Source organism: Eurosta solidaginis, chromosome 1 (assembly GCF_040869045.1).
Source record: "Eurosta solidaginis isolate ZX-2024a chromosome 1, ASM4086904v1, whole genome shotgun sequence".
Taxonomy (NCBI): domain Eukaryota; kingdom Metazoa; phylum Arthropoda; class Insecta; order Diptera; family Tephritidae; genus Eurosta; species Eurosta solidaginis.
The window spans coordinates 13,092,051-13,116,280 of NC_090319.1; the positions used below are offsets into that span (position 1 = coordinate 13,092,051).

The 24,230-nt window shown below is 36.3% G+C and overlaps 1 protein-coding gene and 1 long non-coding RNA gene across 2 annotated transcripts; both read left to right on the top strand.

Moving 5' to 3' along the window:
* The first annotated feature begins 2,769 nt into the window (after positions 1-2,769).
* LOC137249254 (microfibril-associated glycoprotein 4-like) lies at positions 2,770-6,359 on the top strand. Its single transcript, XM_067780582.1, has 4 exons — positions 2,770-2,934; positions 3,289-3,375; positions 5,320-5,988; positions 6,060-6,359. The coding sequence occupies exons 1-4, from the start codon at positions 2,801-2,803 to the stop codon at positions 6,184-6,186; spliced, it is 1,017 nt and encodes a 338-aa protein (XP_067636683.1). The 5' UTR covers positions 2,770-2,800; the 3' UTR covers positions 6,187-6,359.
* Positions 6,360-18,997: 12,638 nt separating this feature from the next.
* On the top strand, positions 18,998-22,528 carry LOC137249285 (uncharacterized). Its single transcript, XR_010952323.1, has 2 exons — positions 18,998-21,535; positions 21,678-22,528. It is a non-coding gene; the product is annotated as an uncharacterized lncRNA (long non-coding RNA).
* Positions 22,529-24,230: the final 1,702 nt, after the last annotated feature.

Consider the following 24,230-nt stretch of genomic DNA (forward strand, 5'->3'; position numbering starts at 1 on the left):
TTTTTTTGCGAAATATTTGTATGTAAAATTGCTTAGTCAATTTATTTAACTTACTTTGTTGTTGAAGAAAACCGCTTTTATTCCTCAACTCAAAGTACATATCAGGGACGTACTTTTATTAAGAGATGTCCACAGGCGACTTTTATACGAATTACCCCAACATTTTCCAATACAATTTTAATTATTCACGCTGGCTTTTCTTTTTGAGATCATATTATTTGTAGAGACTCAAACTGACTCAACCAAGCATACTCAAAGACTTATGCACAGATAAAACAAACGCTTTCAATTTCATCTCTTCAACTGTTTCTAAGGGCTTCGAAGAACACCAACATAGTCCCAAAGATGGAAAGCTACCCATCCTTAAAAGGGATCCCAGTATAGCATTATAAATAAACTATCATCCTTAAACCGACCTTTCGTGAAGTTAATTATGGGTATCTTACTCTTCTTACACTTGAAAAAATATTCACTGAACTTTCTTTATGCTTTGCTGCCCTTTAAGGCTCGGCGCCCCTAGGGGAGAGCCGCTATTGTCTTTAAACTAAATCTACAGCTCTCTATATGTACTATATATGTGTGTACAAAGTTCACACATTTTCTAAGAATATAGATTTGTACGAATAAGTATTTTGCTATGTTGGGCAATGGCTGAGAGTGAGGCCAGACCCAGCAACACCTTTTAGCAAAAGAAACCTAATTGGTGCGCTGTTAGTGCCAACATAACAGTTATAAAATCACCAAACGAATAGCCCTGTGAAACTGTAAAATAGAGAATATTTAAAATACACACATTTTAACATATATATATACAGTGATGTGCAAAATAAGGGCATACTTTATCTACCATTACCGTTACCTAAATTTTTGCATCCGCAGTTTTTACTTTGTTTATAGTTTCGTCAAAAACTTGAACTATAAATGCAAGAGAAAACTTTGTTCAGTGTGACCTAGAGATAACTGATATAGCACGTTCCTCAACCGAGTTCCAAAATAGGGCATCATTATAAACATTTTGAGATAGTACGTTTTATAAAAAAAATTTATGTTAGCTTTCCATTGGGGCAAAATGACTGACATTTGACTTAAAATGACCCGCTGGTCATTTGGTCTTAAATGAGTTTCGATTATGTCACGTAACTAACTCGAAGTCGATAAATCAGTGTGCGCCCAGAACCCAAATTTTTGTGGCATTATCTATTTATAGGACACCAATTGGCAAACGAAAAAAATTGTCTATTTAATAATTTGGGAAAAATTTAAACAACGTGACATCATGACGCACAAGGCGACAGCTGTTTCGATTATACCTTGTAAATCTCTTCAAAGCCTTTTCTTCCGGGAGTGGGAGTCGAACTCCTACGATAGTTGAAATGGTTATAAACGCATTCAGCTATGTCATGCCTTAGTTGTTGTAAAGTTTTAAATAAATTATAAAATTAAAAAATTGCTTCAAATAAATGTTTTCATACATTTAAAAAAAAAAAAAAAAAGCAATACGGGCAATCCCCGATTAAATCATACAAAAAAATTGTCAACATATTTGCAAATAAAATTTTTCATTAAAACTAAGTGGAAATTTCTTATTATCAGTAAGTTTTGTAGATTCGCAAGGACAATTTTTAGTTATCATCAAACAAATATTCTATATGAAAAATGGTATAAGATATTCTTCTATTATCAGCCGCATAGGTTAACTTGTATTTATAAAAAAGATTTTACAGAAAACCAAAGTCGTTAGAGTTATCACTTTGCTGATTTGACGATAGCAAATGTCGTTAAAAATATTAAAGAACTTCGCATAACATTCGCAATCGATATACAACAACGAATCAGTAGCTATAACAATTTCGGTATTCAGTAACCATTTTTTTTTTTTTATTAATAATAGAAGAAATTTTTAAAATTATTAAGGATGCTGTCATAAATGTGAGATAGATAAAATTGTCACTTTGTTAACGTTGTTAAAACTAAATCAGTGAACAACGCAATCGTTATCGCAAACAACAAATCGTTATTTAAAATCTCGAAAAATCGCTTAGTTAAAAAAACGATTCTGGTATCAAGTAACAACTTTTTATTGATATTCGTCAATCCCTACTGTCGCTAAATAATAGAATATTTTGTTAATGTTGTTAACAACTCACTTATTTTGTAGGCAATTTAAATTAAAATATCGAATTGTTGGCGTTATTTAATTTAAGTTACTGAGAAGCAGAATTGGTATTACAAGCGAAAAATCGTTACCTAAAATCTCAACAAAGCACATCGCTTAAAGTTAGTGAATTTCGCTATTGGTAGATAAATGAAAAGGAATTTTGGTAATTTAGTTCGATAAACGTAAATTAAAATATAAATATAAATTAATTATAATTTTTTATTAATTTTAAGTATGATTAAAAATAAATAATTCAATAAATAACAATCAAATGTATATATAAGAATAATTTTGATTGGTGCCATTTAACATTTTTTCAATCAGAAAAAAAAGTATGTGAAACTAAACTAACTTATAAATACTAAATAATTATTTAAATAAATTTTAGGTTTGGTCAATAAAATTTGATTCAAAGAAAATCAAGATATAATGAATAACAAGAATTTGTGCAAAATTCAATTAAGTTCAAAATCTAACATTTTCACTGCTACAATTTAGCACAGTACTGTATATATAACATGTATAAAACATACATACATACAAACCAAACTGTACATATTCTTTCTGCATAAAAATTTATGAAAGTAAGCGTAGCAAGAGATTTAAAAATCATTAGTAAATTGAACTTTGAAATTTGCAGACATGTTGTGGTACCGCGGCAAATTTTCCTTAGCAATTTTTATAATTTTCGTCCTATACACACAACGGGCGCAGGCGGCACGTGTAGGATGTGATTCTGAATGTTTGGAAAATAAATTAGATGAAGTCCTGGCAAGGTAAGAAAAGTACCTAAAATTGTTTTTGAATAATATTTTATGTGATTTTTTGCATACCGTTATGTGGTATAAAAAAGTGAAAAATTTAAAAAAAAAATTTGTAACAAGTGAAAAATAACGGGTCCAATATTTTTTGCTTTTACTTTTGAAGAAAAAAAGTAGTGAAAGTTTGTAGGAAAAACTTTTAGCTTAGTTTATACCAATTTTAGCAAAATTTTATTTGTGTGCGTTGTATTTATTGTGCTGTAAATGTAATAACTTGAAGTTTTATTGATGTAGATACCGTTAAGTAACCGCACACTTTCTTACAACACATAGGTAATATCTTTTTTTTTTATTCTATTTTAATTTCAGATTAAAAACTTTATCGGAACCAACAACAGTACTGACCATCGAGTCCATTTTAGCATCTACACAACCGGAGCAGCCAACAGAAAATAAGTATGTCCTTAAAATTACTCATATATATAAACATTAGGGTGTCTCGTTTTTAAATTATTATTTTCCCCCAATTTCACCTTGAGTGAGTTTGAAAAAAATTATAATAAAACAAGTCTTCATGCAAAAAAAAATGCTCTTTGAGAAAGAAAATCGTAAATGTAGCTGAAAATTCTATTTTTCATGTAATTTACTTCGAATTTTTTTGTATCTTCCCTCCAGTCCAACTTCACAAAAAATCAGTTGACAAGTAGGTACATTTTTAATTTCTTCTTTAAATCAAAATTGTAAATTGAAAAAAAACGTTTAACCAACTTGCAACCCCACTATTTTTTTTAGATAACAGTGCCTTTCAAATTTCAAAGTTATAAATTTACTCTTTTTTCTGTAAAACGTTAAAAACGTGGCACAGATCCTTTTTGCACGATGTGCTTAAGAAGATGTACCTATTACACTTAAAAAACAAATTTTCTCAAAGCAGGGAAGACTTCAAAAAGAGTTAGCAATACAAATATTTTCTTCAAAATTAATAAAGTTTAAATTTTTGCCATAAAAAAATTCACATTATTTATTAAGGTAAAATTTGTTTAGCAGAAAATTATAAAAACTTGCTTTGTATTGAAAAAATATATATATTTTTTTTTAAGTGTATATGTACAACTTCTTAGCAATTGCCTAAAAATTTATATATAACTTAAAAGGGAAGTAACTTTATTTTGAAAAACGTAGTCGATAGAAAAAAATTTATTTTTGCCGAGAAAAAAGTTACTTCATCGCAAAAAAAAGAATAACGAAAAAAAATGTATTTTCAAACGGTAAATTCATATATATGAGAAATTAAATGACACACCGACTTCACATAAGGAGAACATGAGCTCATAAGCTTCAAACAACAACATCACAAATTTTGAAAATTATTTTTTATGGATAACTGCAATTTTAAAAATAATTTAAATTTAAATAATTTGTAAAATTGCAAGCCTATTTATTTAAAATTGATTTTAATTTAAGTTAACCTCTAATGTCTTGCCGTTCTACAAGTGGGCCTAAAACTTTAGCTCGCTTTTGCTAAAATAAATTTGTTGTACTATTTCTGATTTAGTTTTTGATTTACTTCCAATAGTTTTTTTTTTTGTTTTTGTTTTTTTTTTTTTTTTTTTTTTTTTTTTTTTTGTTGACGTAAATCTGCGTTTTATTTGCCTGTTATATAAAATTTATTGCACTTGAAAAAACAAACATATGAAAAAAATCTTTAATAACAAACCTCTGTAAGGGACAACTTTATCAACTATAGTATCTGGAGTCGCTTTCATACAGTCGTTTTTGCAATTTTCTGAAACAAGAAGCATACTTTAAGGAGCGGCAACTCGTTTAGCGAACATGTGTATGTATGGAAATGAAAACTGCTTCAGAGCACAAATCAAGGCGAATTCATTACAGGTGGTGTTATCCCATCAGCGGATTGCTTCTTCTAGATAATTTTCCATACAAAGCCTTGTACAACAAAATGTCCGTTAATCGAATCCTATGAAAATTTTCTTTTGACTTGACATTCATCTGCACGGCGAATTGATTGAAATCGCTTTGCCACCACCTGACATAGATTCGCATTGGCACAAATAGAGATTAGAACGAGTTATAGAGCTTGCCAATATCCATTATTTTAGTAAGTTATCGATTTTTAAAAATTCCAAAATCCTCTCAACAAAAGCTTCAAGCTTAGTATTTTGCAAGTTTTTATCATATCGAATATATAATCCCTCTAACGTATATTTTAATAAAAAATTTCCCGTAAAAAAACTTTTGTTATGAGTCACCCTAATAAATCTACATATATACCAACATAGGCGAAAAGTAGTACATAACTCATTATGTATATATTTTAAATTATTTTAACATTTTCACATATCTCTCTCTCGGTTTTTTGCGCTCTATATACATACATAGACCTCAGCAGGCTGCAGAATCGGCAGCAACAGATACAGCACCAACAACGACCCAACAACAACGTCGTAACACACACAATACACAGTCAGTGCGCTCTATAGCCGCCACCACCACTACCACCAACGATGATAAAAGCAATAAAAACAACAACCACAAATGCACGGAACGTTTAGCCGGGATATGTCAAACGGCTGGAGTGAGTGAAATTCAGCTGGATAATATGAAAATTCCACCATTTCCAGTGCTCTGTGATGCTGAGCGTTGGATCGTAGTACTACAACGTTTGGATGGCTCTGTCGCTTTTCACAATCGCACCTGGGATATGTATAAGCAAGGTTTTGGTAGTATTGGTGAAAATAGTGAATTCTTTTTGGGTTTACAACATTTACACGAACTCACGTTTAATGGTTTCTTTGAGTTACGCATTGATATGGAGGACCATGAGGGTGTTCACAAATATGCACATTATAGTGATTTTAGCATTTTCAATGAACAGTCCGCCTATAAAATGGGTATATTGGGCATTTATCATGGTACAGCCGGTGATTCGTTTATGTATCATGAGGGACAACAATTTAGTGCGATAGATCGTGATAACGATGCTAAATCGCAGGGTAGTTGCAGTGAACAATATAATAGTGCTGGTTGGTTTAAGAGCTGCATGGAAGCGTAAGTACATTTGATGTACTCCTGATTGAGTGGTACTTATCCTATTAAAAATTTTTTTTCTTCCTTTATAGTAACATCTTTGGAAAGTATTTGGGTGGTGAAACAGATAAAGTCAATGAGGGCATGTATTGGGAGGCCTTCCATGGTTCAGAATATTCGTTAAAACGAATGAAAATGTCAATACGCGCCAAGTGTTAATTTAATGGTTTTTATTTACTTAATTAAGTGTTATACATATGTATGTTTGCTTTTGTTTTAAAATTTTCAAAGTACGATTTTATGTAATAAATTCTATGTATGTATGTGTATTTGTAATTCAAGTTATATGTTGTCGTTTGGCGCGTAATAAGATGGTTACTCAAAACTTTAAACCAACATTTCTTTATTTGCTGCTAAAAGCGAGTCCAACGTTGGCCGCCGTTCAGTCAACTCTTCTACGGAACAGTTTTATATACAACTTCAAGATACAGAAGCAGTACAATCATTTATTCACTTAATTTTGTACAGTTTCACGATTTTCGAGGAGCAACGTGATTTTTGATTGTCAGTCATCAGTCGCAGCGACATGACTGCGACCGCACACTGTTCACGTCTAAGTATGGGATAAAACCAATCTTTTTAAAGAGATGCAGCCATAACAAAGAAGTTATTTCATCGTTATAGCTCAGTATTTAAAAAAAAATTGGATTTGCTTAATAATGTAATGATAAAAATCACAGCAATTAGTCGCGATCTTATGAATTAATGAATATATGATTTGTGCTGAGATTAATGCCCGGCTTTTCAGAGCGAGTTTAAACTGCAGTTCAAGTTGGCTAGAGTCAAGTTGACTAGAGTTTATGCAGTGAGCTGCGAGCATTGCCGTTGTCTAAAGCTTGCTTACTGCTGTATAATCGGAGCAAAAATCGCAGGTTTATTGGTTCATTGGCTCGATACAGTCGCTGTGACAAAATCATACGTACACAAATTTTTTGTCAAATATGTGAGCGGCTCATGCTTTCTGCTCAACAAACGACGGGCGGTAAAAACAAAATTTCAATTCATATGCATAACATGTTCTTGTCCATGTCTAAATCTGTGTAAATCTCCACAGCACTATATCCCATTCTATACTTACTGTCCACATGTTGTTGTTGTTGTTGTTGTTGTTGTTGTTGTTGTTGTTGTTGTTGTTGGTGTTGGTGTTGTTGTTGTAGCGATAAGGTTGCTACCCGAAGGCTTTGGGGAGTGTTATCGATGTGATGGTCCTTTGCCGGATACAGATCCGGTACGCTCCTGTAACACAGCACCATTAAGGTGCTATCCCGACCATCTCGGGAACGATTTATATGGCCACATTAACCCTTCACGCCATCCCTCCCTCCCCACCCCAAGTTCCATGAGGAGCTTGGGGTCGCCAAGGCCTCGTCTGCTAGTGAAACAGGATTCGCCGCGGATAGGTGAGGTTGACAATTGGATTTGGGGAAGCTGTATATTGCGCTGGCAACCTGAAGAGTTACGCTACACAGCCCCATGGATCTGGTATTTTAGTCGCCTCTTACGACAGGCATACCTACCGCGGGTATATTCTGACCCCCTAACCCGCTGGCGGTACTGTTCACATCGCACCCAGCTCTGTAAAACTTTCATCAAAGTCATCTCGTCTAATGCTGTTAGTGTTCATACATATTTCCATCATCGTTCACAGATGCTAAGCCTACCTGAGTAACTTTAACGCCTCGTAGCAAAGCAAGTCAGTCATCAAGTTTTCGCACAATAACTGACGCCAATAGAGAGCAGTCGGGGCTTCAAGTCATGCTTCAACTCAGTTTCCCAATTCATTTGGTGCGTCCCCATTCCTCTGCTGCCACATGCGGACGATCGTAGGTCTTGAGGATCGTAGTGTCTTCATTCTCGTAACTTTTTTTCTCGCATACTCCAATTTACATCCCGTCTGCTTAAGGATGTGTTCTACTACCTACATATATTTAGAGTAGAGCATGATGTGGAGCGTGATCTATTTTCATCGACAGACTACTAAACTTTTCATCCAAAATTAAGTTCAATTTTTTATCGAAAGGAACCAAACTGTGCATATAAGCGGTATTGCACGACAAACGATGATATGTAAATAATATATATTATTAAAAATAAGTGAATATTCCTGTTATTATATGTAAACTTTTTTTTATTATAAAGATATTTATTAGGAGGTTTAATGTGTACTTACATCTGCGAGTAAAAATATAGCAGTAAAATTGTCTTGCAAATTTTATAGGTGTCTTTCTTCTTTTTTTTTTTTTTGTTTAAAAAATAATGAAAAACTATTTCGAAAATAGGGTCACGAAAATTCGAGAACAATACTGCTGAAAATTTTCAAATTTTCCTTAAACTCAAAACAACCTAAATTTACCAAAATTATGTAAAACAATTTTGAAAACGTTTGGGAAAGAATTCGTAAATTCAAGTAGTTTTTAAATATCTTTTCAGTTCATGAAAACTATGTAAATAAGTTTCGAAAAAGCCTTCCTGAAAACTTTATAGTTTCTAGCTAACTTTAAAAAATATTAAATTTACAGAAAATGTGTAAACCAAATTCGAAAACCTCTTCGAATATTCCAGAATATTCTTAAAACCTTCATAAAAATACATTTTTATGTAGATGGTGGAAATTTCCCGAGTATGCAGTATTCTACTAGAATTCATTTTAATCTAACAAAGTAGAAGCTTAAACCTTTTATGTTTTACAATTTCTTTCGTACAAATTGAGTAAAATTTAAAAACTTTTAAAATCAATCCTAATTTTGAAAGGATTCAAGTATGTATTAGACTTAAATGAATTAGCACAAAAACAGTTTATTTAAGTTTTTTCGCAATTAACCGAATTAAAAAAAAATCAAGTAAGGAAGGCTGTTCCCGAACATTAACCGAACATTACGTACTCAGCTGAGAGCTTTGCTGCGTTGGTTTCGTAGATGGTTTATAAGTGGTTTTTAATTCCATATCACATACATTTGGGAAATATAGACCAAATTGTGGACCAAGTGTGACGTTTTGGAACGATTTTCCTTCATCCTTTGTCAAATAAGGGAAAAACACCATGTAGGAAAATGAACCTAGGGTTCAAAGGTATCAAATGAAAACTACTAAAGAGTATTTTAAAAAGGAGTGGACCTTAGTTCTATAGGTGAACGCCTTCGAGATATCGGCCAAAATGTGGACCAGGAGGACCCAGAACATCATCTGTCGGGTACCGCTAATTTATTTATATATGTAATACCACGAACAGTATTCCTGCCATAATTCCAAGGGCTTTTTATTTCGCCCTGCAAAGCTTTTTCATGTTCTTCTACTCAATATGGCAGATGTCACACCCATTTTACAAAGTTTTTTTCTAAAGTTATATTTTGCGTCAAAAGGCCAATCCAATCACCATGTTTCATCCCTTTTTTCGTATTTGGTATAGAATTATGGCATTTTTTCTTTTTCGAAATTTTCGATATCGAAAAAGTGGGCGTGGGATTTCGCCCATTTTTAATACCAAGATAAAGTGAGTGCAGATAAGCGCGTGAACTAAGTTTAGTAAAGATATATCGATTTTTGCTCAAGTTATCGTATTAACGGCCGAGCGGAAGGACAGACGGTCGACTGTGTATAAAACTGGGCGTGGTTTCAACTGATTTTGCCCATTTTCACAGAAAACAGTTATCGTCATAGAAGCGATATCCTTACCAAATTTCACAAGGATTGGTAAATTTTTGTTCGACTTATGGCATTAAAAGTATTCTAGACAAATTAAATGAAAAAGGGCGGAGCCACACCCATTTTTAAATTTTCTTTTATTTTTTTTATTTTGTTGCACCATACCACTGGCGTTGAATGTTGACATAAATTAAATTACTTATATAATATAAAGATATTAAATTTTTGTTAAAATTTTAATTTAAACAAATTTTTTTTTTAAAGAGTGGGAGCGTTCGTCATCCGATTTCGCTAATTCTTTTTTAGAACACATATAGTAATAGGAGTAACGTTCCTGCAAAATTTCATCATGATATATCTATCCTCTTTGCTTTAGGTCGTACTTCTGTAAGGAGTTTGGGATAAGCAAAGCCTCGCCTGCTAAATAAACATGATCCACAACGGGTTGGTGAAGTCAAGGATTGGGTTGGAGAATCTATAAATTGTTCCTGCAACCTGTTTGTGGGTGTTGCACTAGACAACCCCTTTTTGGCCTCCAGGATGTTATTGTAAAAATTTGTCCGGCCAGAGTTTATGCAATTTTCTTCATATTCTGCTGCCTTGGTGACGGCTAACACTTCTACCCAAAACACACTGCTGTGATTAAGGTCAGCACAGTTTCGCTGGCCTAAAATCCCCAAGCTCCTGTTATGTTCACCATTGATAATCTGCCTAACCTTGCCTGATTTAAAAAATCTTGTTGTACAGATAATTCGTACAGATTTAACTCAGGTTTTTTTCGTGTGGCAGTCCACCAAACAAGGACTCCATAATATAACATACGCTTCATAACCCCTGTAAACACACAATGATAGAGGGAGGCGGAGCTCGTACGTGGGTCCTGCATCATCGGGCGCCCAGAACCCGAATCGTCAATAATATCCTCAGACTACCACTCTACTATCCAATTTCTGCTCAAAGGATCAAACTCCTCATAAGATGTAGTTTTTTTCCGACGTTACCTTAGCTTTTCCGATGCCCATCTCAGCAGGAGCAGACCACAGCATTCTTTACTTTAGCTCACAACTGCTTTCTGTCAAAAAAAATTTCCATTAAAACTGAAAAATGGCCCCGGTGAGCTCCGAAACCCGGGGTGAGATAGTATTTTTGTGCAGAACACCTTTCTGCATTGGCAGACTTCGGCCGCGCTTATAAAAAGCTACCCTGGGTGGGTCCAACACCAGTTTGGGGACTAAAACTATATTAGCAGTTGTGAGCTAAAGTAAGGAATTACCACATTTTAAAGAATAAGTTATGAATACAATGTTTCCTCGTAATATTATGATGGGTAATTCTTTACTTTAGCTCACAACTGCTAAACCTCCACCAAAAATATCGGGAGAGGTGTTAAAAGACGCGTTTTGATCCCAGGACCATTTTGAATTTCTGCTTTCGGATTAGTGATATCGGGTCCAAAGCGCGCTTTTGATACCTCTCCCGATATTTTTGGACGAGTTTTAGCAGTTGTGAGCTAAAGTAAAGAATTACCACTTTTAAAAAAGCTCATCGATCTGTGGGTCTGGGCCTTTGGCCATTATCGTGCAGTCGATCGATGAGCTTTGCAACAAAATAAACAGCTATATCCCTGATATCTCCAGTTTCTTCACCTCGCGAAACCTGACATTGTCACCGACCAAATCATCGGCGACCTTATTTACAACATGAACGCACCAAATGTTTGACTGATGACAATTTGGAATTGGGCGCACCTGTTGGATGGGGCGAATCACTGCTACAACAACAACAACAACCACGTTTTAAAGTGTTGGTTATGACTAAAATTTCTCTCTTAATATTTTGATGAAGTGTAAAATATTACTTCTTACCCTTTCTTTAAAGTAGGAGGGTAGTTTTTTCATTTCACAGTTGGCAACTCATCGTTCATAGAATATGATTTCTATTACTTAATTGACGGAAACATGTTCGTAACGTATCAACGAAAATAGAATGTTCTGAAGGCGCCTAATGTTTTTTATGTTTCCGTGATATCGATAACTACCAACACCCATCACGAACATAGTCAGCTGACTGCAGGATATCGATAGGCAAATACAAAACGTCATTTCCACCATAGATGAATGGATTTGCAACTCTTTGTTTCGAGAGAGCGCTGTCAAAATGCACATTTTTTATAACATTTGTCAATGATGCCACTCCAAACAAAAATTAAAAGATCTGAATATGGGGATTTTTGACATACATTTCGGCGATTATAGTTTCAATCATTTAATAAATTGATAGTCGTAAAATATTCATTTCTATAAACTTATTTTGCAATAATACGACTAGTTAGAGTCAAATATAAACAAATCTGAGTAAAACTAACATTTCGATTAAATTAATTAGTCAAATATTGTAACGCATTTAACTCGCAGTGAAAACCATATACTCTTTTGAAATTTCAGTAAATCGGACCTATGATATAATAGTTAACATCATTTAATGGATAGGGCTTATCCTACATGTCTGACGTTCCAGGTTCTGTGGTCAAAATGGACTGGTTGCATCGGGACTTCATATTTACAAAACCTGTTTTTAGTGATAACTTTTGAATAGGAAATAATATTTACCCTCCGCCTTCGAACTAATAATATCTACACAAAAACAAGTATTTTATCCTTTTTCCCATAACTTTTGAACTTTTTGGCCCGTTTTTCATTTTAGCTGGCACATTTTTTGTTCTGGCACCCGCTTCAGCTGGCCCGAGGGATTTATCTGTGATTGTTGCCAGCTCAAATTTGAGATAAATCCCTCGTGAGAGCGCAAAAAATGAGAGCGTAAACAAATGTTTCGTATCAAGTCATTTTTGATTTCCACGCTGACGTAAAATAGAATTTTGCGAGCACTTTTATTGGACATTTTCTTATTTGTTTTTGAGTTTAATTAGCCCATATTTCTTGCCAAATATTTGTTTATAATAAGAATTATATGCATTAAATGTGAAAGTGTTAAGATAAATTAAATTTCGTTTAACCAAAGTGTGCAAAGTTGTACTAACAAAAAAAGGTGTATCGTAGACACCCACCGCCAACAAACCCCGGCTGGCCGGAATTCATTGCAAAAACAAATTTTCCAGCGTAACAATGCCGAAAATGGCACAAGTCAAAGATTTACATTTGGGTAAAACCTTATATGATTTGGAAAAACAATCAGAAATTCCAGATGCACGCAGTAAGAAAAAGTACACATACGCACACACTATACTATTGGCACGCGCTAATAAGCAAACGAATGTATCTCGAGTATATACATAATTGGCTAAGTGCCCAAAAAATAATAATAATTATGAAATATATCCACTGCATAATTCTTTTTACAGTTTGGTGGAGTCCGCAAGAAAGTTAATACGTGAAGCAGACAAACATTATAGAGAAGGCGATGAAGAGATGGCGTATATATTATATATGTAATATTTCAATTTACTCCATTGTATACACAAGAAACCTGACTACTCTGAACATAAGCAAACTGTACGCCAAGTTTTGGGTACGTTAGCATTAGCCATTTGTTTATAATTTGCTTTATAACGCCGGCGAAGTGATGAATGTAGCAGTTCTAGTGTGGTTGTTAACCACTTAGCCAATTTAATTTGTATCAAATGAACGTATATTTATTATGTAGATAATTTATATTAAGTTACAAAATATGTGGAATTGTTAAATATTGAATTCTTATTAATTTATATAGAAGCGTCAGCTTAGTTCAGTTGGTAGCGATTCAATGAATTGTCTCCGGTTGCAATTCGAACTTGCAACCGCCAGCGAATGACAAGAGGAAACAGAAACGAAGAAGAACTGCCACATAGAATGGTATTGCCAGATGTTGTGTGCTATGTGTGTCCCCACATTACTCCCCCCTAAGTGATGGTATTGCTGTAGAATTTTGTTGTAGTGGTAAACTTGTTGAAAGTGACGGTTGTTGAGGCATGTTTGAATTGATGAGAACACGTCGGTGAGGTAGTTCTCCAAAAAATTCGTCACTTGCTACATGAGCTGGCTTGAGACGTTCGATGCTAATGTTGGAGTGCTTGCCATTCACGTCGACAGTGTAGATTCGCTCGTCTACTCTTTTGATTATTTTATGTGGGCCTGCAAGGGTTGATCCATGGGACGCTTGGTTGCATCGACTCTTATAAAAACGTGGGTGCATGTAGATAAGTCCTCAAAGCAGAACGTTTTCTGTCGGCAATGGTGTGTGGTGGGAGCTGGCCGAATAGTTCTCATATGTTTGCGGAAATCGTTGATGAAATTCTGTGAGTCTACTGGGGCTTCTGCGTTCGTGAAGAATTCACCAGGAACCTTGAGTGTCGTTCCGTATAAATATGCGGCTGGTGATGCTTTTAAATCGTTCTTGTAGTACGTTCTCAATCCCAGCAAGACTGTTGGCAACGCTCGGGTCCACTGGGGAATTTGGTGGCACATAATGTACGCCTTGAGGGTACGATGCCATCTTTCAACCAATCCATTAGAGGCTGGATGATACGCCGTGGTTCGAATTCGTTTGCCTCCAACTAATCTCGACAGGGCCGTGAATAATGCACTTTCGAACTGCGTACCCTGGTCGGTTGTCATAAGCTTAGGGCATCCAAAGCGTGCGATCCAATTAGAATAGAAAGCACTTGCGACTGCATCTGCTGTTATGTCCTTTATGGGGACGGCTTCCGGCCATTTAGTAAATCGGTCAATCATCGTGAGACAGTACCTATATCCTTGTGACTCTGGCAAAGGCCCGACTAAATCCAAATGTACATGGTCAAATCTTTCATCGGGACTGTCGAAAAAGGTTGGTGAAGCGTGTACGTGGCGATTGACTTTTGAACGTTGGCAAGGGAGGCAGAGGCGAGCCCATCGGGTGATGTCTTTGTTCATGAACGGCCATACGTATCGCTGCGCGACTATTTTGACTGTGGCTCTCCCACTGGGGTGTGCTAGATTATGCAGTGCGTCGAAAACCTTACGACGAAGTTCTGATGGCACGAATGGTCTTACGTTATTGGTAGAAATATCGCAGTGTACTACTTGTTGACTATGGCCGAATGTCAGTGGGTGAAATTTGAGCGATGTGTCGTTGTGAACCAACAGTCTTTGTAGCTCCTCATCTGTTGTTTGGGCTCGAGATAGTTCGTCATGGTCAATTGCCAATGGGAGGTGCATAGTGTCAATCCGTGAGAACGTATCCGCTACATTATTGTTAGTACCGGAAATATATTGAAAATTGGTGGTGAATTGGCTGATAAAACTGAGCTGCCTGATTTGTCGAGGCGATGATTTGTCAGATTGTTGTTTAAAAGCGTAAATAAGGGGCTTGTGGTCGGTCCTGACAACAAATTCGCGACCTTCTACCCAATGGCGAAAATTCTTTATTGCCTCGTATACCGCAGTCAATTCCCTGTCGTACGTACTATAATTCTTTTGTGCCGGTGACAGTTTCTTTGAAAAGAATCCTAAAGGTTGCCAAGTGCTATTGCTGTTTTGCTCGAGTACTGCTACGAGCGCTGTGCTGGAGGCGTCACATGTGATCCGAATTTCGGCTGATGGACATGGGTGTGCAAGTAAAGTGGCCTTCGCGAGATGGTCCTTTATGGAAACGAAAGCAGACTCTGCTTCTGCTGTCCATGGCACTGGCCTTCGATCGTTTTTCTTTGAATCTTTTAGAAATTCGTTGAGTGGAGCTTGAACCGTGGCGGCATTTTTCATGTGGCGTCTATAAAAATTCACAGCTCCAATAAACCTTCGTAACTCCAAAATGGTATTTGGCTTCGGGAAATTAAGCAGGTCTTTAACTCTATCCGGTAGTGGTGTTGACCCGGCCGCTGATAAACGATACCCCAAAAAATTCACCGTGGCTGCACCCAATACGCATTTGTCGGCGTTAACACATAGGCCGTATTTGCTCAGCCGGTGGAATACTGCTCGAAGGTGTCTTTCGTGTTGCTGCTCTCCTGTTGATGCCACTAGCAGATCGTCTATGTATGCGTATACGAAGTCGAGACCTGCTAGTGCCTCATTAATGAAGCGTTGGAACGTTTGGGCTGCGTTGCGGAGTCCGAACGGCATGCTTACGAACTCGTACAGTCCAAACGGGGTGATTATGGCTGTTTTTGGGATGTCTTCCTCTGCTACCGGAATATGGTGGAATAATGCGCGCTTGAGGTCGATTGTGGAAAAAATATTTTTGTTTGCTAAAATTGCGGAGTAGTCATGAAGTAATGAAATCGGATACCGATCGGGAACCGTTTGCTCATTCAGTCTGCGGTAGTCCCCGCACGGTCTCCAATCCCCTGATTTCTTCCTGGCCATGTGTAAAGGGCTGGCCCATGGGCTGTTAGACGGTCTGGCATGACCGATTTCGGCCAGTAACCGGAATTCATCCTTAGCAACTTTGTCTTTCAGGGCATAATTGCCGTACGCGTTGTACGCATGGAGGGCCAGTGGTTGTAATGTAGTGTTTGACTGAATGTTTGGTTGCCGTGAGGTTGGACGGGTTACCTAACAGTTCAGGAAAGCTTTTGAGGATGCTTGTAAACCTGCTCGTACCGCTGAGCGCCGTAATGTTTGTGATAGGTGCTGTAGCGAACGAGCCTGTGCTACGTGAACCGGAGCTTCGATCGATGATACACGCGCGCTTCAGATCCACCATTAGCCCATGTTCATGGATCAAATCTGCGCAGATGATTAGGTATGGGACATTGGCAATGCAAAATACCCACCGGATCGGATGTTGAAAGCCAAAGTCGAGCAAAATTGATTTTTCGCCAAACGTTTCGATTTGGGTGCCGTTCGCAGCTTTAACTCGAAGTGCTTTTGGTGAAAGGTTGTCTTTGTTAGTGGGTGGAGTTACAGAAATATCTGCGCCAGTATCGACGAGGTACTTCATTCCCGAGTTGCGGTCGTATATAAATAAACGGCGGGGTAGATTTTTACCACCAGACGTCGCCGAATCTACTGGTGGCTGCTTGCGTTTCCCTGTTCCTTTACATATGTACATGGTTGCGCGCACTCCAAACCTACGATGATAGAAGCACAATGCTGGTTGCCTGCTTGGTTCTGAGCCGAGCCGTATACTTGTGGTATTGTCTAGGTTTTGCCGACGCCGAAAACCATCCTCCGGTGCTAATTGTGTAACCTTTGTTGTCAGGTCTTTAACTTGCTTCGTCAGCTTGTCGATTTGTTCCGTTAAATTGCCATTGTTTGAAGCAGCAGTTTCGGAAATAGGCATAACGGATCGGCTAGCAGCGTCGCGTTGTACTTCCATCATTTGGTTTGCTATTTGGCGTTGTCTGTCTCGTGTATTCCAGCAAGCGCAAGCTGTACTTGTGTGGGAAGTTGTTCAAGCCAAATAGTGCCTACGAAAATGGGGTTGAGTTTGATTCCGCCTAATCTATGTATTTCGGCCAGGAGTTCGGAGGGACGTCTATCACCTAGTGCCAAACCAGACAATAACATTTTGAACCGTCGTTCCTGTGAAATACCGTAATGGCTTATCAGAATTTCTTTGAGTGTTAAATACTTATCAGTTGTTGGAGGGTCTGTAATAATACCCTCGATGACAATAAGTGCGTCTTGATCGAGACGGGCGATAACAGCGTAATACTTCGTTGCGTCAGATGTAATCCTCCTCAGCTGGAAGTGAGCCTCCACCGCAATAAACCATAGTTCGACTTTTTGGTTCCAAAAAGGTGGAAGTTCCAGTCGTTCGTATTTATCGATGTGTGCACCCAGTTGATGCAAAGTTTGAGCACCCGTTGCTTCGAAGAATTCGTCTTGTTGGTTTCCATTCACCGGTTCAGTGCTATCACCTACGTTAGTTGCAGAATCTCCTGCTTCTGCCATGGCTTTGTCTTTTTGTGATGTAGTGCCGCTTGTACAAATCACGTCGGGGTCACCAATTGTGGTTGTTAACCACTTAGCCAATTTAATTTGTATCAAATGAACGTATGTATATTTATTATGTAGATAATTTATATTAAGTTACAAAATATGTGGAAATGTTAAATATTGAATTGTTATTAATTTATATAGAAGCGTCAGCTTAGTTCAGTTGGTAGCGATTCAATGAATTGTCTCCGGTTGCAATTCGAACTTGCAACCGCCAGCGAATGACAAGAGGAAACAGAAACGAAGAAGAACTGCCACATAGAATTGTATTGCCAGATGTTGTGTGCTATGTGTGTCCCCACACTAGCTTGTTCATACTAGGTTATTGTTGTAATTGCAACAATAACCTTTGTATGAACAAGCTAGAACTGTTACATTCATCACTTCGCCGGCGTTATAGGGCAAAACAAAAGGCTAATGCTAACGTGCAACATCGAACTGCAGCTGTATCAACAACACGTACTTCAATAAAGCAAACAAACGAACAAGTAAGGTAAACGCACTAGTATCCGGACACAACGTGTTTCCTGTTGTTGTTGTTGTTGTTGTTGTAGCGATAAGGTTGCTCCCCGAAGGCTTTGGGGAGTGTTATCGATGTGATGGTCCTTTGCCGGATAAAGATCCGGTACGCTCCGGTACCACAGCACCATTAAGGTGCTAGCCCGACCATCTCGGGAACGATTTATGTGGCCACATTAAACCTTCAGGCCATTCCCCCCTCCCCACCCCCAAGTTCCATGAGGAGATTGTGGTCGCCAGAGCCTCGTCTGTTAGTGAAACAGGATTCGCCGCTGATAGGTGAGGTTGACAATTGGGTTCGGAGAAGACAACGTGTTTCCTAATTTTAACCTCTGCTAATTTTCTAGCTATAAACGCTACCGCCACTGGGTTGGTTTCATGTAATAGTGTAAAAATCTTTTAATAATATCACTTCCACAAAAAGTTCAAATATAATATTATTTAAAGAAAAAAAGAAATTCAAAAAAGTCGATTTTCACTAGTATCCGGACACTGAAATTTAGTTTCCGGACATTTTTTTTTAGTATCCGGACGTTTAAATTTTGAGGGAATTTGCAAGCATTTGCGCCATAAATAAATAAACTTTTATGTTATTTTGTATAAAAAATTTATTAATTCATTTTTTTAAATATGTATATCAGAAATTCAGGCAACTTAAGGAGTTTAAAAGATAGTTCTACATCAGCTTTTATAGCTTTTATATCTCTTAAAGGTAAATAAATAATATAATCTTTTAAAACTAACAAATAAAAAATCCAATTCAGGTAAAAATAATTAATTCAATTATACACGTATAGCTTTCATCTTACAAATTAAAATTCAGGTACGCCTTCATAAATAAAGGCTAAAAACAAAATATATCTTTGTAAAAAAAAGAATTATATTCGAAACATTTAAATGTAAAAAATAATACTTCATTTGTTCTATAGCTAGGAAAAAATTAATTAAGTTATTTAATGCAAAGCTTAGTCAGTATTTATTTTAACGTTATCACAGCAATAGTTACATCTATAGTCTTTTTTAGAGACCACTTTGTACTCAAAACATGCCATCGAAGTACAGCTTAGATGAAACAATCTTGGGCATGAATCGCATCCAATGTTCTTCAAATTGTCATCCTCCACATCACTTTGAAGATCGTCAAAGCAATTTTGGCATATTTCCTTTTTTTTTGTGTTCCTCTTTCGTGACACATGCTTCTGGGTTGATTTTATCAATAATCTTTCGTTTTTTCTTTTTGCTATGGCATCTAATTTGTCCTGTTTTTCATTTTCTTTTTTGGAATAAATTTCTCGCCAAGCATCCGATGAAATTGCACTCGGCGATCTGCACGGACTGTTTTCCTGGTTTCTTTTCCTTTTAGTGTTAAGAAAGGCAAGCTTTGGATAAAACAAATGAGTAGCGATTGAACTTTTCGGTGAACTGTGTGCGCCGAGGAGTCGAGATTGGCAGGCTTTAGACGTTCCTGGGGAAAAGATTTGTAAATTATTTCTGTTGCTTGTTGTAGGGCTTTCTTGCAGGTCTATTAAATTTGGATCTTGATTTTCCTTTATTGAGGATTTAGATGTTCCTGGGGAAAGTATTTGTAAGTTGTTTCTGTCGTTTGTTGCAGGGCTTTCTTGCAGGTCTATTAAGTTTGGATCTTGATTATTGTTTATTGATAATTTAGATGTTCCTGGGGAAAGTATTTGTAAGCTTTTTCGATTTCTTGAAGGTCTATTAAGTTTTGATCTTGATTGTTGTTTTTCGAGGATTTTGGGTCAGTCTTAGCTTCAATGCGGTTGATCTCAGTGGTTGCATGTAGTTCTCCAGATTCTTTGCACAATGTTCCGTCCCTGTTTAACACGTAAACTCCTGCGCTTAGGTCACCTAATTGTCCAAGGATATCTCCAACGGCTAGATTGTTAAGGCAAGTGTTGGCGTTTTCGAGGCTTCAGTTTCAATCACTTTTAAAACAATTTTAGCATTAATACCATTATCTTTAAGGTGCCCTGACAGTGATTTAATAACCTCAGCAGCTATTTCAAATTTTGAGCAGTCAACTGGATGTTCTTGTGCAGATGAGAGTGGAGCTTCAGCGAGAACTAAATTCTCAACGTTGTTTTTGACGCATTTTGAACAGCCGCTGGATTCAATGGATACAAACCACATTTTCGGAATCCATTTTTATAGCACCTTCAATATAAGAATTTCTAATTATAGCTTCGTTTAAAAGGGGACAGAAGTTTTTTTTTTGTAACCATTTGTCCTAAATTCTTTGACTGCCAGCCCCGAACCGTTTTTTTCCAATCTGATTTCAATGGCTTAAACACACTGACGTCCGCAGGCTGCATGATATGAGTGGTGTTCGGTGGCAATGCATATAGAATAATTTGATTCTTGTTGCAAAACTCGCTCAGTTCCATGGTCAAATGCAGGCATGCTTAACCAACGAACCGATATTATTTCGTTACGATAATTAACGCTAATAAACGAAACAAAATCATTTCGTTTCGTTTATTAACGTTAAAAACGTCAAATTAACGAAATGATTTCGTTTCGTTTTCTGACATATCAAAACGAAATCAAATTGTTTATGTTGATTATTAATTTCAAACTATGCTGGCAAAGCTGATTGATGGCGGAGTCATTAAAGGTGAAAGCATTAGCCTAGCTGATTGCAACTTTTCTTATGAATTTTGACAGTACGAACATTTCTCACAGTATTTTTGACATTACCGCCGACGAATTACACAAACAAACTACATGGAGTTTGATGTCCGCTCGCTGTTACCACCTTACGGCTTCACCATGGCTATAGCATTGCCAGCACACTTCAAACATAAAGTATCACGTTTTTGTTAACGTTTTTAACGTTAACAAAAGCTTTTCGTTTCTGTTAAAAACGAGATATAATTTATCATGATAATTTCTTTATCGATAATATTTCGAAGTGTTTCAACGGAAACGGTGGAAATTTTTTGATAAACGATTAGCTTAACGTTAAGGTGCATCCCTGGATTTAACTCGGGTTTTTTTCGTGTAGCAGTTCACCAAACAAGGACTCCATAGTATAACATACGCTTCATAACCCCTGTAAACACCCAATGATAGAGAGAGGCGGAGCTCGTACGTGGTATCAACGAAAATAGAATGCGAGCAGTTTTATTGAACATTTTCTTATTTGTTTTTGAGTTTAATTAGCCCATATTTCTTGCCAAATTACTGGCCAAATATTTGTTTATAATAAGAATTATATGCATTAAATGTGAAAGTGTTAAGATAACTGAAATTTCGTTTAACCAAAGTGTGCAAAGTTGTACTAACAAAAAAAGGTGTATCGTAGACACCCACCGCCAACAAACCCCGGCTGGCCGGAATTTGGGTAAAACCTTAAATGATTTGGAAAAACAATCAGAAATTCCAGATGCACGCAGTAAGAAAACGCAAATGTAAGTACACACACGCACACACTATACTATCGGCACGCGCTAATAAGCAAACGAATGTATCTCGAGTATATACATAATTGGCTAAGTGCCCAAAAAATAATAAAAATTATGAAATATATCCACTGCATAATTCTTTTTACAGTTTCGTGGAGTCCGCAAGAAAGTTAATACGTGAAGCAGACAAACATTATAGAGAAGGCGATGAAGAGATGGCGTATATATTATATATGAAATATTTCAATTTACTCCATTGTATACACAAGAAACCTGACTACTCTGAATATAAGCAAACTGTACGCCAAGTTTTGGGTACGTTAGCATTAGCTATTTGTTACTATTACTGTTACATTCATCACTTCGCCGGCGTTATAAAGCAAATTATAAACAAATAGCTAATGCTAACGTACCCAAAACTTGGCGTACAGTTTGCTTATGTTCAGAATAGTCAGGTTTCTCGTGTATACAATGGAGTAAATTGAAATATTTCATATATAATATAATATGTTGTAATTGCAACAATAACCTTTGTATGAACAAGCTAGAACTGTTACATTCATCACTTCGCCGGCGTTATAAAGCAAAACAAATGGCTAATGCTAACGTGCAACATCAAACTGCAGCTGTATCAACAACACGTACTTCAATAATGCAAACAAACGAACAAGTAGGGTAAACGCACTAGTATCCGGACACAACGTTTTTCCTAATTTTGACCTCTGCTAATTTTCTAGCTATAAACGCTACCGCCACTGGGTTGGTTTCATGTAATAGTGTAAAAATCTTTTAATAATATCACTTCCACAAAAAGTTCAAATATAATATTATTTAAAGAAAAAAAGAAATTCAAAAAAAGTCGATTTTCACTAGTATCCGGACACTGAAATTTAGTTTCCGAACATTTTTTTTTTAGTATCCGGACGTTTAAATTTTGAGGGAATTTGCAAGCATTTGCGCCATAAATAAATAAACTTTTATGTTATTTTGTATAAAAAATTTATTATTTCATTTTTTTAAATATGTATATCAGAAATTCAGGCAACTTAAGGAGTTTAAAAGATAGTTCTACATCAGCTTTTATAGCTTTTATATCTCTTAAAGGTAAATAAATAATATAATCTTTTAAAACTAACAAATAACAAATCCAATTCAGGTAAAAATAATTAATTCAATTATACACGTATAGCTTTCATCTTACAAATTAAAATTCAGGTACGCCTTCATAAATAAAGGTTAAAAACAAAATATATCTTTGTAAAAAAAAGAATTATATTCGAAACATTTAAATGTAAAAAATAATACTTCATTTGTTCGATAGCTAGGAAAAAATTAATTAAGTTATTTAATGCAAAGCTTAGTCAGTATTTATTTTAACGTTATCACAGCAATAGTTACATCTATAGTCTTTTTTAGAGGCCACTTTGTACTCCACATCACTTTGAAGATCGTCAAAGCAATTTTGGCATATTTCCTTTTTTTTGTGTTCCTCTTTCGTGACACATGCTTCTGGGTTGATTTTATCAATAATCTTTCGTTTTTTCTTTTTGCTATGGCATCTAATTTGTCCTGGTTTTCACTTTCTTTTTTGGAATAAATTTCTCGCCAAGCATCCGATGAAATTGCACTCGGCGATCTGCACGGACTGTTTTCCTGGTTTCTTTTCCTTTTAGTGTTAAGAAAGGCAAGCTTTGGATAAAACAAATGAGTAGCGATTGAACTTTTCGGTGAACTATGCGCGCCGAGGAGTTGAGATTGGCAGGCTTTAGACGTTCCTGGGGAAAAGATTTGTAAATTATTTCTGTTGCTTGTTGTAGGGCTTTCTTGCAGGTCTATTAAATTTGGATCTTGATTTTCCTTTATTAAGGATTTAGATGTTCCTGGGGAAAGTATTTGTAAGTTGTTTCTGTCGTTTGTTGTAGGGCTTTCTTGCAGGTCTATTAAGTTTGGATCTTGATTATTGTTTATTGATAATTTAGATGTTCCTGGGGAAAGTATTTGTAAGCTTTTTCGATTTCTTGCAGGTCTATTAAGTTTTGATCTTGATTGTTGTTTTTCGAGGATTTTGGGTCAGTCTTAGCTTCAATGCGGTTGATCTCAGTGGTTTCATGTAGTTCTCCAGATTATTTGCACAATGTTCCGTCCCTGTTTAACACGTAAACTCCTGCGCTTAGGTCACCTAATTGTCCAAGGATATCTCCAACGGCTAGATTGTTAAGTCAAGTGTTGGCGTTTTCGAGGCTTCAGTTTCAATCACTTTTAAAACAATTTCAGCATTAATACCATTATCTTTATGCTGCCCTGACAGTGATTTAATAACCTCAGCAGCTATTTCAAATTTTGAGCAGTCAACTGGATGTTCTTGTGCAGATGAGAGTGGAGCTTCAGCGAGAACTAAATTCTCAACGTTGTTTTTGACGCATTTTGAACAGCCGCTGGATTCAATGGATACAAACCACATTTTCGGAATCCATTTTTATAGCACCTTCAATATAAGAATTTCTAATTATAGCTTCGTTTAAAAGGGCACAGAAGTTTTTTTTGGTAACCATTTGTCCTAAATTCTTTGACTGCCAGCCCCGAACCGTTTTTTTCCAATCTGATTTCAATGGCTTAAACACACTGACGTCCGCAGGCTGCATGATATGAGTTGTGTTGGGTGGCAATGCATATAGAATAATTTGATTCTTGTTACAAAACT